Source organism: Plodia interpunctella, chromosome 8 (assembly GCF_027563975.2).
Source record: "Plodia interpunctella isolate USDA-ARS_2022_Savannah chromosome 8, ilPloInte3.2, whole genome shotgun sequence".
Classification (NCBI taxonomy): Eukaryota; Metazoa; Arthropoda; class Insecta; order Lepidoptera; family Pyralidae; genus Plodia; species Plodia interpunctella.
The window spans coordinates 7,697,632-7,716,767 of NC_071301.1; the positions used below are offsets into that span (position 1 = coordinate 7,697,632).

General features: G+C 37.4%; 2 protein-coding genes across 3 annotated transcripts; both read left to right on the forward strand.

The window, feature by feature from the left end:
• Positions 1-460: 460 nt before the first annotated feature.
• On the forward strand, positions 461-12,987 carry sxc (super sex combs). Of its 2 annotated transcripts, XM_064436100.1 has the most exons (11): positions 486-812; positions 1,035-1,245; positions 2,620-2,803; positions 4,629-4,697; positions 5,655-5,733; positions 6,141-6,337; positions 6,518-8,159; positions 8,244-8,535; positions 9,399-9,579; positions 10,059-10,163; positions 10,613-12,987. In XM_064436100.1, the coding sequence occupies exons 5-11, from the start codon at positions 5,713-5,715 to the stop codon at positions 10,770-10,772; spliced, it is 2,598 nt and encodes an 865-aa protein (XP_064292170.1). In that variant the 5' UTR covers positions 486-812; positions 1,035-1,245; positions 2,620-2,803; positions 4,629-4,697; positions 5,655-5,712; the 3' UTR covers positions 10,773-12,987. The 2 variants fall into 2 exon arrangements, with proteins under 2 accessions (XP_053604495.1, XP_064292170.1); XM_053748520.2 differs by lacking the exon at positions 5,655-5,733 and having other exon boundaries at positions 461-812.
• Positions 12,988-14,154: 1,167 nt separating this feature from the next.
• On the forward strand, positions 14,155-18,472 carry LOC128671929 (toll-like receptor 7). The gene has a single exon (XM_053748774.1). The coding sequence runs from the start codon at positions 14,383-14,385 to the stop codon at positions 18,139-18,141; it is 3,759 nt and encodes a 1,252-aa protein (XP_053604749.1). The 5' UTR covers positions 14,155-14,382; the 3' UTR covers positions 18,142-18,472.
• Positions 18,473-19,136: the final 664 nt, after the last annotated feature.

Genomic DNA, 19,136 nt, shown 5'->3' on the forward strand with positions numbered 1-19,136 from the left:
ATAATGAAAGTATCAAATTGATATTTCGTAGTATATTCAGTGTTAACAACAAAAATACTTTTTTGTGTGCCATGACTTGCTAGACAGACCCCTATTATTCATAAAAAAGTTAAAACATACTCTAAGCTAAAATATATTATGTCTCTTTCTGTAATTTTCAAATATTATAAAGTGTGATAGTGACAAAACACATTTTAGAGTAAATAAAGTATTTTTAATTATTTTGTGAATAATTAGGTAAATAAATAAAGAAAATTATTGTTAGTGTTGCCGCTAAGGGGGCTATAGATGTGATCGATAGTATTGACACAATTGATACTTTCGGTAGATATAGCGATAATAATGCTTTTATTTAATTATGACTATCGACTATCGATAGTGAAGTGGCAACACTAGTTCGCTCGCAGGTTGGCCGGCCGATTGTGATAGTCTGTCTCTCTTGTCTATGAAACTTATGATTGGCTTTGGCTGGATTGGGCGCAGGTCGGTCGAGTTTGACGAGTAAAACATTTAATGAGTTGGTAATGAGGTGATTTTGTGCTTTGTGCGGGTGATCTTTCTTATTTTATGATGGAAAAAGTGAAATAAACATTTCTAAATCTGGTTAATGACATTGAAGTGTTTTAATTTTAATATTTTTATATTTATACTAAAACCATATTGTTAGAAAATGATAACAAAAATGCAACCTCAAGCCAATGTTGCCGTGCCACAATCTGTCACAACGCAGCCTCAACAAATAGTTGGCGTTGGCGTGCCTGCTAATGCTGTAATCCTGAAAATGTCTGATATTCAGCAAATATCAACCGTAGGTAAGTGTATCACGTTAACATTACCTATGTATGGAGAAATAAGTACCTATTTCGCGATTAATTGAATATCCGCGTGGTAATTTTCCGATGGAAACCTGTGACGCGTTATTTCTTGACTTCATGAGTTACTTTGCTGTTAGGTACTTTATTTTTTGTCTAGTAACGAAATTGTATATTTAATATTGGGATATCATCGTATAATCATGAGTGTTGTGGGTGCAGGTCTATTGGAGCTTGCGCATCGCGAGTATCAGGCTGGTGACTATGACAGTGCTGAACAGCATTGTATGCAGCTGTGGCGACAAGATGGCACCAACACAGGAGTGTTACTGTTGCTGTCATCCATCCACTTCCAGTGCCGTCGACTGGACAGATCAGCACATTTCTCTACCCTAGCTATCAAACAGAACCCATTGTTGGCAGAAGCTTACAGGTAAATAATATGTATATTGCAATTTTAATAAAATCAATTGTGCACTTATCTTTGTTTTGTGTACTGACATCCAGTACTCAGAAATAGGTGTAGGTAATCTAAATTTTTGTGTAACATCTTTAAAAACACTTTTTAATAATTCATTATTTTACTCTCAAGAGTATTTTCTTATTCTGTGTGCCAATTGCTTAATACAAAATATGAAATAGAATGTGCCAGACTTTATGCATGCAGATTTTGAAAATCAGCCAAAGAGTGAGGGCTATACATATTCTTTTCATTGGTATTCAATATTTAATCTCAATTAACAATCCTAATCTGCTAAATGTGGCCTTCAAGCTCTTGACTTTTTGTACCCTTTATAATAATGTAACACTTGATTATTAAGCGACTGCATGATAAAGTAATGTTAATAGCAAAAAATATTTAATCTAGATTTTGTTTATTTTTTTTAATTGGCTTGGTCTTAATCTAAATTTTATTTTAGATAAAATGTTGGCATCATTATGCTATTAACACTGGCCCATTTAGAATGGCATCAGTTGTACTGTAATGAATTGCCTTTATTTTAGAATGGTCTCTGTATTTTTAGCACCTCTAAAATTGTTAAATTAGGTCTACTGCCATAATATTTTATCATAGGACACTGCTGCCAGTGTTAAGGTGTTAATTGGACAAAACTTGTTTACTATACCAAAATTAAACAGTCTTGCTGTTAAGTGGCAACAATTGTGTTTGCCAACAAGTAAATTTGGTATAATATCCTATTTTAATTAAGTAAAAATTACAATTTATTAATAAGTTTTGATAATTTGTGATTGTTTCTGCACAATTAAAAACCTGAGATATTATTAGTTGAGCATTTTGTCTTATGTCATGAATCTTTATAATAAATGAATTAATTCTAAAATTTAACATATGGTCCCACATGTTACAAATCTGTCTTGCAGTAGCCATAATATCCTTTCAGTCAAATTTAACTCTTCCTCAGGCTCATTTCACCTTACTTTGAGTTTATGTTTAGATACTTACAGTTACTACTTATGTTTATCAACTTTATTTTAAACTTCTATGTGTATGTTTTTAATTGAGACAATACTAGTTGTTTGAAGTTAAACAAATAGAGATATATAAAAATATTAAAACGCTAACCATATCAATCCAAAATACCAAGGAGGGATGACATCAGGCTGGCAGGCATTTAATAAGAGGACTGTTGGTTTTGGGGTGTCATAGAATGTTTTTGGAACAAACCAGAATGGGAGAGTACAGGAAGGCTTCAAGAATGTTTAAATAGACACATTTGGTGAATCAGAACAAAAGACTATCCAGTGTAGAAGATACAGATTATATAAAAACAATTAATTTTTTTAGCAACCTCGGTAATGTATACAAGGAGCGTGGCCAGTTGCAAGAGGCCCTCGAGAACTATAGACATGCTGTGAGGCTAAAGCCAGACTTCATCGATGGATACATCAACCTGGCTGCGGCGCTGGTGGCCGCCGGCGACATGGAGCAAGCCGTGCAGGCATACGTCACTGCGCTTCAGTATAACCCTGTGAGTTTTAGTTGCTTTTTATGTGGTTTTTCAATACGCAGGTGAAGCCTCTATCTGACAAAGTGGCAAAGGGCTGAGGAAGGAACCAGGAAAACACTCAGATGAGAGAGAGATGGTGAAGCCTATCGTACGCAGGGCTTGATTTATATTGATTATTAAAAATGGGTTAACATTATTGTATTCCTAACTATATGTATGCTGTGTGAACAGTTTCAAAAATTAACGAGATATTCTTAGCCAGATTCTTTAGGTTCTCTAAGGTTTGATTTAAAGTGTTTGCAAAAATTATTTTACATAAAAATATTCACCAAATATCTGATTCCGCTATTTATTTGACAAATTTCTTAAAACAATGTCTTGTTATTATGTTTTACTGGAATGTAAAACAAAACATTCAATGTCAGAGCAATATCTGGGATAGTATCTTTTGTTTTGATAGCTAAATTTTATATTAATAACCTACTAGGTATAGTGATTACCAGATGTTTTATTGCTGATTATGAAATTAAGTTATTTTTATGTTTCCTTGCTTCATTTCTAGTATAGTTTTTTCGATTTCCCATTTATAAGTCCCTGTCGCAACATTACGAGAAATATATTTTTTGCACGAGCCGTGTTTACATTGTCACAATACATTTTAATGATCCATATATAAAATATTATTCTGACTTATGTAAGCAATAAAAAAAGATCATTTCAAATCATCTTGTTTTAAATTTAAGATTGCAATAGATAGATAAACAGTGATCTGTTTACGCAAGATAAAATAATAGCCTTGGACATTAATTTTACACTATTTCCTTGTCAGTAATAACCTATTGTCGCTTGAGATCGCCTTCAATAAAAATATTCCACTCCATATGTTTCCTTCAAAACATTCACATAATATTAACACCCGTAATACAATGGTGTCAAGCATATGACTCATCAGTAACCTACCTTCACAGATAATCATTCGTACAGTTGGACATCGGCACAGTATAATATGGCTTGATAATGACTTCATAGATTTGAGAGCTATGATGTTCCGTACTAATTTAAAAATGATTTAATATAGGACGTCGGGTGCGAGCCAGCCGACGACTTCACTTTTCCCCGCGTAGATGTGTTTACGAAAGATTACAGTTTTGTTCATGATTGATTTATATTTACCAAGTATATCCTGAATATATTGTCGTTTCGTTAGAGTATGTCACCATTTTTATCTGTATTGTGTGTATTGGTTGTATGTTGTTTTTCCAAGATTTGATATGTTTAGCATATATGTATTCTCATTTATTTCTCCGCGGCAAAAGGTGGCTATAATATTCTACAGCTGTCCAACTTTATTGACGTGAAAGTATGATAAACAAACACACTTTCAGATTCATAAAAAAGGTTAAATATGTTGAATTTTTGGAAGTTGTTTCATAACAATTTCCTCAAAATTGATTTTTTCCTACTTTTAAACGGAAAAACCAAATTTGACACATGTGTCATCATTTGAATTCATGGTGAATGATATGACATGATTTATTACGTTCTTACTTTAATTTGGATTTGTTACTAACTACAAATTAAATTGGCCTGTGGTTCCTTAGAACAGGAGCACACCATTTCCTTCCGTGGATGTTGTACAAGGAGTTACCTTCATTCGGCTGAAAGGCAACAATTGTCCAAGGAGAGAGACGACAGGCAGGTGGCCGGTTGTAGAATCCCTGCCAAATTTTCAAAATTTAATGGTTTATTTATTATGTTCAACCCGGGTTTTGCAGCGTCACATATGCCGGGATCACGCGAAGATGAGAGAGAGAGAGAGAGAAATAATAAATAATATTTGTTTCAGGATCTTTACTGCGTCAGGAGCGATTTGGGTAATTTGCTCAAGGCTCTTGGACGTTTGGACGAGGCAAAGGTAAATATGATTATGTTAAGCATTTGCCGGTTTGCTCAGAAGTTAACAGGATTTTCAGACTCTTCTCTTTTGTGCCGTATTAAATTAGTGCACTCTCTGTTTCGCTAGCGTACAAAGCGTTGCGTAAACCCCCCCTCACCCCAGCCACGCGTCCAGACATTTTTCATAATGGTTTCAACAATTTGTCTTGTTTTCTATTATCTGGTTTTGTTTGTTTAAGCCATTATTAAATTGTACGAATAAAATAGAAAAGTGAGCACAACCCGAGATTGGTTTACGTCGTCGGGCAAATATATGTACGCTCGAGTTAGAACCTTTACGCACAGTTAGTGACAGGGCGTAAACCTATCTCTTAGAACAATTCTTTATAACGGTGTCGCTTTCTATTTTGTTCAATATTTTGTTTCGCAGAATATTGATCAGAATATTGATATATTAAATTTTTTTGTTTTCAATATTTTGCGTCGAGCACTGCGTAAACAATAATTTTTCACACGGTGTCTTTACAACATTGTTTTGAATTTTTGTTTCTTTTCTGATAATATTTATGATCTGTTATTTAAAAGCGAGTCGTGTGAAAAATTAACTATAGTAAAGAGAGATTACACTAATATCCATGTATTAACTATTCGTTTTTAATAATTATCATCCTGTTACCTTCAACACTATTTTAGTTTACATTTTCAATCCTTGTGCTTGTAGTGAATTCTATTATATTTCGATTGAGGATCAAATAAGTAGTGTTTATTTCATTAGTGGTATGACGTAGTGAGTTATGTTTCTTTGTAAAATATAATTTAGTCATTCCATATCATGCCTGTCGCAACACTCGAGAAGACAGTGTGACCGACTCGATATGATCCTCACAATCCACAATTGATTTGTAATATAATATGAGTACGTGAGCAGGTGATCAGTTTGACTCAAAATCAACTAATTCTGTTATATTTTCACAAGGTGTTGTCTGGTAAGACAGTAGGTGTGACGGTTGGTACCCCAGTCGCTAGCTGCCGCGATGCTGCCGTGCCCGCCGCAGGTAAAGTGTAAAAGGTTTGCAAGAATCACACTTAACAGGTTATTGGATCTCGTTTGCATTTATCATTGTCGTGACCATCTCCTCTCATCGGCTAGGAAGTGGAAGCGTTTGATATACCGCTCCGACTTGTTTATTCTTTATGGATTTGTATGGGTTTGTGATGCATTCTGTCGTTTGCATTTCCTACTGATGTGTGTGGCTGTCGGCGTAGTTTCGTGCTAGGGCGCAGTTGGCGTAACGTTTAGCTCGTGGTTGGGGCTCGGTCCCTCTACGTTGTCTGAGCTCCCGGCCCCAACCCACGCTGTGGTGTAGTCTTGACATTGGCGTAACAAACATTCCAGAACGTTCATCATTGCAACAATTATCCACTTGTCTAATTTTAACATGTTATTTTTTCGTGTGTGTAGGCTTGTTACTTGAAGGCAATCGAAACGAGGCCAGACTTTGCAGTGGCATGGAGTAACTTGGGATGCGTATTTAACGCACAAAGCGAAATTTGGTTGGCCATTCATCATTTTGAGAAGGCTGTGGCCTTGGATCCGAATTTCTTGGATGCCTACATCAATCTTGGAAACGTTCTCAAGGAAGCGAGGATTTTTGACAGGTAAAATTGATGCTTATGTATATTCTATAATAGTTACGTCATTATTTATCACTGCGGTTATAATCGCTACCGTAATATGCGTAAATTAATTACTTAACATAATGCTATAATATCAAAGCGGAATATATTACGAATAAAGCACAATGAATATTAATGACATTATATGTGATCTGTCGCCAGGGCTGTAGCAGCTTATCTACGCGCTTTGAATTTGTCTCCGAACAACGCTGTCGTACACGGAAACTTGGCCTGCGTGTACTATGAACAAGGATTAATTGACTTGGCCATCGACACATACAGGAGGGCCATAGAGTTGCAACCGAACTTCCCCGATGCTTACTGTAACTTGGCTAACGCGTTGAAAGAAAAAGGCCAAGTGGCCGATGCCGAAGAATGTTATAACACTGCCCTGCGCCTTTGTCCGTCACACGCGGATTCCCTCAACAATTTGGCGAATATTAAGCGTGAACAGGGCTTTATAGAAGAAGCGACGCGACTGTATCTCAAGGCTTTAGAAGTATTCCCCGAGTTTGCAGCCGCTCATAGCAATTTAGCCTCTGTATTACAGCAACAAGGCAAGCTCAATGAAGCCCTCATGCATTATAAAGAAGCTATTCGCATCCAGCCGACCTTCGCGGATGCCTACAGCAACATGGGCAATACACTCAAAGAAATGCAAGATGTAGCCGGAGCGCTACAGTGCTACACCCGCGCTATACAGATCAACCCGGCGTTCGCCGACGCTCACAGCAATCTCGCTAGTATTCACAAGGACTCTGGGAATATTCCAGAAGCGATCCAATCTTACAGGACGGCTCTGAAACTAAAACCAGACTTCCCGGACGCTTATTGCAACTTGGCTCATTGTTTGCAAATAGTTTGCGACTGGACAGATTATGAAGCTCGCATGAAGAAGTTGGTGAGCATTGTTGCAGAACAATTGGACAAGAACAGATTGCCATCAGTCCACCCTCACCACTCAATGTTGTATCCCTTGACTCACGAGTTCAGAAAGGCAATAGCCGCCCGACATGCTAATCTTTGCTTGGAGAAGGTGCAAGTGCTTCACAAACCTCCGTACAAGTTCCCGCGGGATTTGAACGGCCGTCTCCGAATTGGATACGTGAGCAGTGATTTCGGAAATCATCCCACATCGCACTTGATGCAGTCAGTTCCTGGACTACACGACCGCACTAAAGTTGAGATCTTCTGTTACGCCCTGAGTCCGGACGACGGCACGACTTTCCGATCGAAAATCGCGCGCGAAGCCGAGCATTTCATAGACTTATCTCAGATGCCTTGCAACGGTAAAGCTGCAGACAAAATATACGGAGACGGCATTCATATTTTGGTGAACATGAATGGATATACTAAAGGCGCTCGGAATGAAATATTTGCTTTACGGCCGGCGCCAGTGCAAGTCATGTGGCTTGGATATCCGGGAACGAGTGGAGCTAGTTACATGGATTACTTGGTCACTGATGCTGTGACGTCACCAGTGGAATTGGCGAGCCAGTACAGTGAGAAATTAGCGTATATGCCTCATACATACTTCGTTGGAGACCATAAGCAAATGTTCCCGCATTTGCAAGAGCGTTTGATTCTGAGCGACAAGGTGAAGTCTCATAACAACTTGGGAAGCCTCGCGGACAATGTGGCAGTCATCAATGCGACAGATTTGTCGCCGTTGGTCGAGAACACGGACATCAAAGAGATCAAAGAGGTGGTGAGAGCCGCCCGCCCCGTCGAGATATCATTGAAAGTTGCTGAATTACCTACCACTACACCTATTGAGACTATGATTGCTTCCGGACAAGTACAGGTAAAATATGAAACTTTATTATAACTTCACAATATGCATATACTTTTGGATGATAAAACCTAATGTTCTTTTCCTTTTTTTCAGACATCAGTAAACGGAGTAATTCTACAAAACGGCCTAGCGACAACTCAAACCAATAACAAAGCAGCGACAGGCGAGGAAGTGCCACAGTCTATCGTGATCACCACCCGTCAACAATACGGGCTTCCCGACGATGCTGTAGTATACTGCAATTTCAACCAGCTGTACAAAATTGACCCATTGACCTTGCACATGTGGGTTTATATACTGAAACATGTGCCAAATAGTGTTCTCTGGTTGCTAAGATTCCCGGCAGTTGGCGAACCCAATATTCAGTCTACGGCACAGCAATTAGGTAAACTTTATTCTTTGAAAATATTTTAAATAGTGTACATACAATTTAAAAATTACCCGACTAAATCCTGTGATGAGTATATTCATTGCAATATTGCATGTTGTTTTTAGATTAGATTATCTCTACGTATCTTCGCCGATTATTTATTGCTCTGACTAGACGTCATGTGACAATGTGACATTGAAAAGTCCTGCACAGATAATATTTCCCGAATATTATTATAATACTAATTATTTCCCAGGTTTCACTCCCGATCCTATAACCTTCTCCAACATAGTCACTTACGAGCAACAAGGAATGTCCGGATACGTGATGACTGGTTCTTATGAAACACACCCTATAATATGTAAATTCTCAATACCAGTTATCTGAATCGGTCGTTAGTTTAACATTTTCTTATTTTGCGTTATTTTTTTGTTTGATTTTAAACAATAGATAATTATATTTAACAATAGACATGCCATTGGTTAGAAATTCTATCTGTTGCAAAGGTAGATATTGTTGTTGTTACTGCACAGACAAACGTATTATTTTATGGCAATGCAAAGAGACTTATTGTCAATGAAAATAATTCATCAATTCAATCCCAATTTCCTCCTTTCCTAATCCTAATTGTTTATCCCAGATTCAAAGGCAATCCGCCTTTGAATATCAAATTGTAATCGAAGCTAATAAGCTGAATATACACTTACAATTAGAACAAAAATGTCAATACTCTAAAATTGAATTATGTGAAGCTTGGTTTTATGTATCTCTCACACTAATTGATATAAGAAAAACAGCAGGATGTCGTCCAGGGCTCAAAACGATTTAAAAAACGGCGTATCATAATATTGAATCGAAAATTTTGATAAACCTGTCAGGTCTGCCGCCCGGCCGCATAATCTTCTCGAACGTGGCGGCCAAAGAGGAGCACGTGAGACGCGGACAACTGGCGGACGTGTGCCTGGACACGCCGCTGTGTAACGGACACACCACCAGCATGGACATCCTGTGGACCGGCACGCCCGTCGTCACGCTGCCTGGAGAGACGCTCGCTTCACGGTAACCGATTTATGTTATTACTGATCTAGTCCAAGGTCTTTTTGTTCTCGCGGGATTTTGGTTTATAAGGTACCTAATAGAAAGAAAGAAAAATATGTTTATTTTGGGCAATAGAGTTCCAGTAATACAGCATTACATATGTGATATTGTACCAAAATGGTCTTCCCCCCTCAGCAACAATGTTGTGAGCTATGAATCTGGTCTTTCGCAAATACTTGAGAAACGACAAATACCGGATGTAAACCCATCTCTGCCCAGTAAACGAATGAGTAGAAATACGTTGTAGCCCGTAGATGGCGCAAATCAAGATACAATAGATAAACAATTGTTTAACCAGCACATTTACACTAGTACGAATAATAGTAAAATAGTAAGCACAAAAGTAATTAATTTTTATAATTTTGTGCAATAAAGTTTTTAAATTAATAAATAAATACTCTTACTTAGTCAATTGACGGTGAAATTATTTGCTTTTATAGTGTGGCTGCCTCTCAACTCAACACGCTTGGATGTCCGGAATTGATTGCAAGAACGAGACAGGAATACCAAGATATAGCTGTAAGATTAGGAACTGATAGAGAATAGTAAGTATTTTTATTTTCAGTTATATATAGTATACTAAGTAGTTAGATTTTTAGCCTTTAAAAAGCTAAAACTGTAAGTACTTAGTAGATTTTGCATCATATTTCCTATTCATGACTTTTATTGGGAAATAAAATCTCAATAATAGATAAAAGCTAAACCAATCAAATTAAAGAAAGAGAAAATGTTGTTTAGGGCAATTTCAGCAATTGTCCATATGATGATGCCAGTGACTGTGTGAAGTGGAGAAAAGAAGTAGGTAAGCTGATCTTAGGCTCTGATGCTCTATGGTTTCGGAAACAACAGGGAATGGGCTAAGAGGGAAGGGCGGATACAACTGGCCATCAAGGAAGTAGAATTACTATTTTTATAGTTATTATGAAATATATTCCCACAATATGGGACCATTTTATACAGTCACTTATATTAAACGTAACCAATATTTTCGCAGTTTAAAAGCAATCCGCGCAAAAGTGTGGACAGCGCGTACAGAGAGCCCCCTGTTCGACTGCAAGGCGTACGCGACCGGCCTCGAGATGTTGTACGCCAAGATGTGGGCGCGACACGCGCGCGGCGACCGCCCAGACCACTTGCAGGCCCTCGACAAGTAGGCACCACTGGACACCCTTGTGATGTGACGTGATGTGATGTCTAGTGTTGTACGAGATCCGCAGTGTAGTGTTTGACCGAAACTATGGAATCGTGATTGAGTGAAAAAAAGATAAACTTGTTTCTATTGATATAAAAAAATTGACGGGTTGATAGTAAGTTGAATTATTGGCTGAAACAGAAGCTGAATATTCGGTCTGATACTATCACAATGGGAAGACAACAACGCATCAGTTGGTGTGACGACATCACTTGTTGTAGTGTTGTGAATTGCTGATCAAACATCAGTGCTATAATGTACTGGATATAGTTGCTGCAGTTGAATAGTTTGATGACATTTAAATTGTATGCTGTACTTAGAAAGGGGCTGTTGGTTAGGTTCAACTATAGAGTGAAGAAGTTACATCTTCAAATATCACCGATTTTTTACTGTTTGTAATATTATAGCCTCTGTTCTAAGAATATGTACTAAATGCATTACTTTAACTGTAAGTAAAATATGTAAGGTATGTAATTCAGATTTCTGTGTGATATATAGACATCTATCTTTTAAATAAATAAAGCATATTATAATTTGTTTAGGTACAGGTGTTTGATCAGCAATTAAGAGTATGCTAATTAAGTTTGGTTTTCCATGTATTTCAAAGATGGAAATTGTTGACACAAACAAATATGGGAACTTTTTAGACTTAAGTTTATCTATCTATGGAATAGTATGTTTAACAAATGTTTACAGACTTCATACCAATGTAGTATTCATTATTGGACACCCTCCGAGATGTCATTAAATAAAAGCAGTAATAAAGGACAATTAAACTTAATGATATCTTCGAGTGTAGCAGTTAAACAGTTTTCTAGTCGATGCTAACAATATTAAATATCTCCTTGTTCTATAGGCTTGTTATCTTCTGTCTTATATTAATGTTGATAAGAGGATTACATATATTTTTGAAGCAATAAAGTAATAGACATGCTAATTAGTATTGGGGCCTTGATTAGTACTTACATATTTGCTACAAATTGTTTCTGCTATCAAAATCAAGAGTTTAGTTAAGTTTTTTCTTCAAGAGTTATAGAATAATCCAGTGTTTCAATAGTGAGTTTGATATTGTTAACTATGTTGTTAACATAAAAAGAAACAAATGTTGCTATCGATTATGATTGCCAAATGAATAGTGTTATAAAAGATGTTACATTGTGTATAACTCTGCCAGTGAAGTCCAGAGCGAATTTAAGACTGAAATTCTGGATCACCCCAACTAATAACAATTAGGTTGATTAATTAGTTCAATTTAAGTTATTTAGTCACTGACAGCACAAGTTAACAAGAGCCACAGATAATACCTACAAAGTTCGTAGTACAAAGTATATTACAGTGTAGGGATCAGGCACATAGACAACAAAATATAGTTCCAATAATAATACTTGATCTAGAACAAAGTATTTGAAATGCCATTTATGTGCCTATTTGTAGTTATGATTTTACCCACGCGCCAAAAGCAACACGAACCTTGTAAGAATTTTTATTAAATTGCTCTGGGCATCTGTGCTGTCGGTGAGACATAGATATACGAGTATATTTTTAGAGACTTGTGATAGTACGGTAATTTATGGCTATGCTGAATTGGTATTTAATAGATATTATTTTGTAAACTATACCCAGCGATTCTCATTTAAGCCATAAGCTTCACGTCCAATAAAATTTTAAATCTTTTTGTATATAAGTATAATGCTTATTTAATTATTTTGTAAATAATCGTGACAATGAAATAGGTAGTTATTTTTTTGCTTGACTGTATCGCTTGGATTTTAAGTCCGCATAATTTAAGAATGATTTATTATTACACTAAATATCAACAAGTTATGTAATCTTTCTTGTACACTTGATAGTATGAATTGAGTTTATAACTTGCATAAATGAGTATTCCAGTTATAAATTTCTTTGTCCAATATAGTAATTGCTATTTATTTCATCTCTTACTGTCTAATATTGCTCTTTCGTAATGTTATAAAAAATGAAGAAGATAGCATTGGACAAATAATTGGATGAGTGGAATACCGCCCTAAAATATGTAATACGGTTATCCAATAAAATATAGGCAAGTAAGGATATTACTAAAACTATTACAGTTGATTTGGTTTTTTGTTAAGTGATTAAAACTGTAAATATGTTCGTAAGTTTAAGTACGGAATAAGCAATTAAAGCAAAAATAGAAACAATGTTGTTTTATTTAATACTATACGTTTTCCCCGCCCCATTAATGCAACAAGCAAACTATTATAATTTTCAGGTACTTCGTTCTACGTGACTGACGTAGGCCTTTTTCTCATCAAGTTAAAAAACAAGAATCTGATAATTAGTCGTAATATCAATTAATCAAAAAGTTAATTGCAAACTAGCCCCAATTGCCGCGGCATAAAGGTAATTTCAGAGTAACTAGACATGCGGTTGACTGTATGATTTGTATTTAATTTTGTCAAAATTATGAAGCCTATTTTTCAATGTTCTCCCGGCTTCTTAGAGAGTTTCGAACTGCACCCAGAGTCCTCTTTCCTACTTTTTCTCCTCCACTTAGCACGGTCTTCGGCATCCTTAGTTATTAGTTCATTAGAATTGGAACGCATATCTTTGACATCAAGCCAGCACTTGTGTTGGCCCCTTCTGACAGGAGCCAAGACTAAGTCTATGACTTGTTCAATAAATCATTTGTTGACAGTTTTTTTTTAAAAGATTTAAGTAATGGTCAACCGGCCGTCTAACTGACGTCAACACTCTGGGAATGCTATCAGGTGCCAAGTCTGATTATGTTCTTCATACGACATCAACGGAAGGATACGGAGTGGTGCTATTCCACACGCCATACACATTGAGATACGATTGTAGGTTATGACAATCAATGTTATAACATTAACATAGCGGTACTATAGCGGAAGTGTCGCAGTTTGATTGTAGTTGTAGTACCTATGTACGCTAGTATTCTATGTTATAATTGTTTTATGCGAGCGAAGCCAGGACGGGCCGCTAGTAGAAAATAAATTATCAAACTATACGATATGACTATCTGTTAAATAAGTAAAACATATCTATTTTCCAATATCTCTCGGGACTCTATTTCCAACTTAGGTAGTTAAAAAATATGTCAATAAATGCACTTGTATACCTACTCACACAATTGTAATTATTCATATTTGATCAATCAAAAACACCAAGGAGTTAGTATAGAGAACCATAACCGCATAGCGATCTAATATCATTAACAACGGTCTCCCGTTTTTTATACAAAAGCCGAAAATTACGGGGGTTACTACACTAGTACAGGCGACGATAGAAATGTGATGGTAGAGTAGTATGGGTGCCGCCGCGGTCCTCTGGCGGCTGGCGGCGCGCATTCATGGCATTTCATTGTGTACGGCAGTCGCGGGCTCGCCTCCGCGGGGGGAACATGCCTCACCATGCCGCGTCGACCGTGTCGCTCTATTTACAACACCGACCATAATCAGTTTTGTCGAAACGTTTTCTCATAATATAAACACTAACAACAGCTGACTATGGACGTGCGACCAAGAACGATCCACATTTCATTCATGAAACTCTCCATGTGACAAAATGAAATGGACACAGTGCGGCTTAAAATGATAATTACCGCGATATTCTTTTGTTTAGTGATGGGCGCGGCGCTTACGGAAGCGCCTGACGATGCAGATGTTTGTTTCCGAGTGTCCGGTGAGAACGGTGGCGTGGAGTGCAATGTGCGGACGTTGTCGTCGGACAGGGACGTCGGTGCGACGCACTCGGAGGGCGCGCAGCGGCTGGCCGTGCGCTGCGGCCCGTTGCATCTCGAGAGCACGCTGCGCGACCATCACTTCGGCAGAATGCAAGGTTTGGCTGAGATCACCATAAACAACTGCAAAATACTTCGCCTTCCCGGAAACGTGTTCGAAGGTCTGCGCGGCCTCAAGACACTGAGGATACGCTCTATGAACACCGAGTGGAGTCATAATAAAGAACTTGAGTTATCTTTAGGCGCATTTAACGGACTCCGAGAATTGCATACACTAGATTTAGCTTACAACAACATTCGAAAGATACCGTCGGACCTGTTCTGTGCGTTGGAAAATATAATTTCACTGAACTTGACTCGTAACAAGATCAAGTTTGTTGACGAACTGGGTTTCGGCCACAAATGTGGGTCTACATTGCAATCTATAGACCTGAGTCATAACGACATTATGTCCCTGCCGGCCGATTCTGAAATCCTGCATCTTAGAAGACTGACACAGTTGTTTCTGCAAAACAATAAAATAAACGAATTGCCAGTTGATGTCTTCAGTGATCTGCTTTCATTAAAAGTTGTTAACCTTTCCGATAACGCAATAAATTATTTGCCAGAAGGGTTGTTTTATAATACGAGAGAAATTCGAGAAATTTATATGCAGAATAACGAGCTGGAATCTTTGCCCAAGAGAATATTCAATCGGTTGGAACAATTGCTCGTTTTAGATCTTTCGGCGAATAAATTGAGGAGCGACCACATAGAAGATGAAACGTTCAGTGGTCTAATAAGATTAATCGTGCTCGACCTGTCCCACAACGCGGTCACACGCGTCACGCACAATATGTTCAAAGACTTATTTTTTTTACAAATCCTTAACCTGAACAACAACACTATTGGGCACATCGAGGATAACGCTTTTTTACCACTTTTCAATCTACATACTCTCAATTTGGGCCAAAACAAATTGCACACTATAGAAGATCACATGTTTAATGGACTATTTATTTTAAATAAGCTTTCTTTGAATAATAATTTATTGTCTTATATTAGTGATAATGCATTTAAAAATTGTTCAGATTTGAAAGAATTAGATTTAAGCTCTAATAAATTGACCAAAATACCGGAAGCCATTTTACAGTTGCCGTTTTTGAAATCGTTAGATTTGGGGGAGAACTTGTTGACTGAAATAACCAACAGTACGTTCCAAAACCTATCGCAATTGACCGGGTTGCGCTTAATTGACAATCAAATTGGAAACCTTACAGCGGGGATGTTTTGGGGTTTGCCAAGCCTGCAGGTACTCAATTTAGCAAAAAATAAAATACAGTCGATTGAGACTGAAACCTTTCAAAGGAACACGCAACTGGAAGCCGTGCGTCTCGATAGCAACTTCATTTCTGACATAAATGGGGTATTTGTAGCTTTGACGAAATTATTGTGGTTGAATTTATCGGAAAACCATCTTGTTTGGTTCGATTACGCGTTTGTACCCGGTAGTTTGAAATGGCTGGATATCCACGCCAACTTCATTGAAATTCTTGGTAATTACTACAAGATACAGAAAGAGTTACATGTAAAAACTTTAGATGCTAGTCATAATCGTTTAGTCACTTTATCTGCAATGTCTATACCGAACAGCGTCGAGCTACTGTTTATAAATAATAACTTGATATCGAGTATAGAGACCGACACGTTTTTAGACAAGAGAAATTTAACTCGCGTCGATATGTATGCCAATGAGATTGAAAGTTTGGACATAAATAGTTTGCGTGTTTCGAGAGTGGCTGACGATCGACCGTTACCAGAGTTTTACATTAGTGGTAATCCTTTCCGTTGTGATTGCACAATGAAATGGCTGTTACTTATCAATTCTGTAACTTCTAGGGATTATCCACGAGTGATGGATTTAGAAAATGTGATATGTAAAGAGTCTTATGTACGCGGTGTCAAGTATCTCCCCGTTAGTTCGCTACTTGTTAAAGATTTTTTGTGCAAATTCGACACTTTTTGCGAGGAAAGTTGTAAATGTTGTGATTTCATTAACTGTAATTGTAAAACTGTGTGTCCTAGAAACTGTTCTTGTTATCACGACTCGTCGAAAACAACCAGTGTAATTGATTGTTCTGTGAAACAACTAAAATCGATACCTTATGATTTTCCAAAAGATGCTACTCATATTTATTTAGATGGCAATGTTTATAGTGAAATAAACGAAACTGTTTTCAATCCAATGCGAAATGCTATCGTTATTTATTTAAATTCTAGTAATATTATACATATTCACAACAACACATTTAATCAATTGGGTGCTCTAAAAATATTGCATTTAGATAACAATAAAATAAGACGTTTATCGGGCCCCGAATTTTCGAAGCTAAGCAACTTAAAGGAACTGTATCTCCACAGTAATGTTATTGAGTATATTTCAAATGACACGTTTTCCTCATTGGGCGCGTTGGAAATTTTACGCTTGGATGGAAACAGGCTCGTGAATTATGGACTGTGGCACTTAGACAATAACAAAAAATTGCAAACACTTTTTATTGGCAGTAATAACTGGTCCTGCGATTGTAAATATTTGCAAGGCTTCTTAACGTATGTTTCTCAAAATGTTGAAAAAGTAATCGATACCAATTATTTATGGTGTATAAATGATAAGCTGAGCTCTGTTAAGAAGTCATTGAATTTGAATGTGACCGTTTGCAGTGAAATAAGCGATACTTCCATAGTAAGCGCATTTTTCGTTTCAAATAACCTGCCTTTGCTGGCGTCTGTTCTTACCGGGTTCATGCTTATTTTATTAATATTAGCTTTAGTGTTCACGTTTAGATACGCTTGTAGAATGTGGTTATATTCAAATTGCGGCATTAAGCTCTCTCCACTAGCCGGTGCCTTCAAGGATGCTGATAAGCTTTATGACGCTTATATTTGTTATAGTCCGAAAGACGAGGAGTTCGTTATTGAGTCATTAGCGAGAGAACTCGAGAACGGGTACCCCTCGTACCATCTCTGTCTCCATTATAGAGACGTACCTCAATTTGAAGCGACTTATGCACAATTTCCCGATTTAGTCGTGGAGGCGACTGAAGCCTCGAGGCGTATTATAGTAGTCCTAACGAAAAACTTTATCTCGACTGAGTGGTCACAGATAGAGTTCCGACAGGCCCTCCAGAAAGCGCTCCGAAAGAATCCACATAAATTAATAATAGTCGCCGTAGGGCTCGTCCCACGAGATCCGGAACTGAAGTCGTATTTCAAAACAGGTTTGGAGATAACGTGGAAAGAGAAACGATTTTGGGAGAGGTTACGTTATGCGATGCCGATGTCGAAGCGCCACGGGCAAAAGTTGAAAAGACTCAATTATGGGAGGAATTCAAATACATATACTGTGGATGCGTCTGTTTTGAATAGCACTTGTCAGACGCTGTGCGGAAAGTCTGCCAATTCTGCGGAGCGCTCGCCTTGCGACCGCCCCCTCTCAGAACATATTTACTCCACGATAGACTCCGACTACTCGTCCACAGACTTCCAAGGCCGTAACCATCAGCCGCAATCCGTAGTCCTCCACCACACTGTCCAAACGTACCTGGTATAAAGGACCTCATTAACCCAACCCGAACGATCTCCATAATTGATCTTTAAAGCCTTAGACGTAGCCTTAGGCGATCGCTAAACATTGTTTTGTTATAGACGATAATCGTCCGATGTTGTAAATATATAGAACTTTATAATCTATTTCTAATACTTATTTAACTTTTGTACAATGATACCAAATTTCGCATTTCGACATGCTTCTTCGTATTTATTACTTTTTTAATGAAAAGTTTTGAGTATTAATTGGAAAGACTGTAAATTATTGTGTAGATGTATTCCAATTGGCCGATGTTTGTATAGATATGTAATTAAAGAAGTTTATGAATGATAAATATGCCTTTTAATGACATTTTCTTCCTTTCGGGGCGTGCCATCATGTCAATGGAGTAATAAAAATGCGCGAGTGGCATTAAAATACATGTTTTATTCTGTTTTCAATTCAGTTTTTACGAGCATTGCTAGATATGGAGCAGCTGGTTCATGTAAACAGAATAAAAATGAGTCGTTGCGCGCTCGACGTGCCCCCAAATGCAGCTGTAGGTATTATAAAGTAAGGCATCCCATTCCCATCCTCCTTAGAAATAAGTTCTGTCTGTTCTAGCGACGACGGTTAATTTTGAGATATTGACTTCCTATATCTATCACAGTTTGCCTTATACTTACATTGCATACTATACATACTAATAAAAGAAACTAGAAACATAGGTACTTTTGCTTCCCTCTGTTTGTCTCTCTGTACATATGCTTAGCTCTTCAGACAGATTTTGATGCGGGTTGGATTTGTATCCAGATACGTAGGTAATATTGCAACCGAACGAAGCCGGGGCGGGTAACTAGTTATATTATAATGCGAACTTTGTACCAACTCATGGAAAACGATCTATGTACAGATTCATCATGGCTGATAATGCAGGAGCTTACATTACAACTGGACGGGTTGTATTTCAATTTGTCCGATTTATCTGGAAACATGCACATTTAATGGATTCATATGAT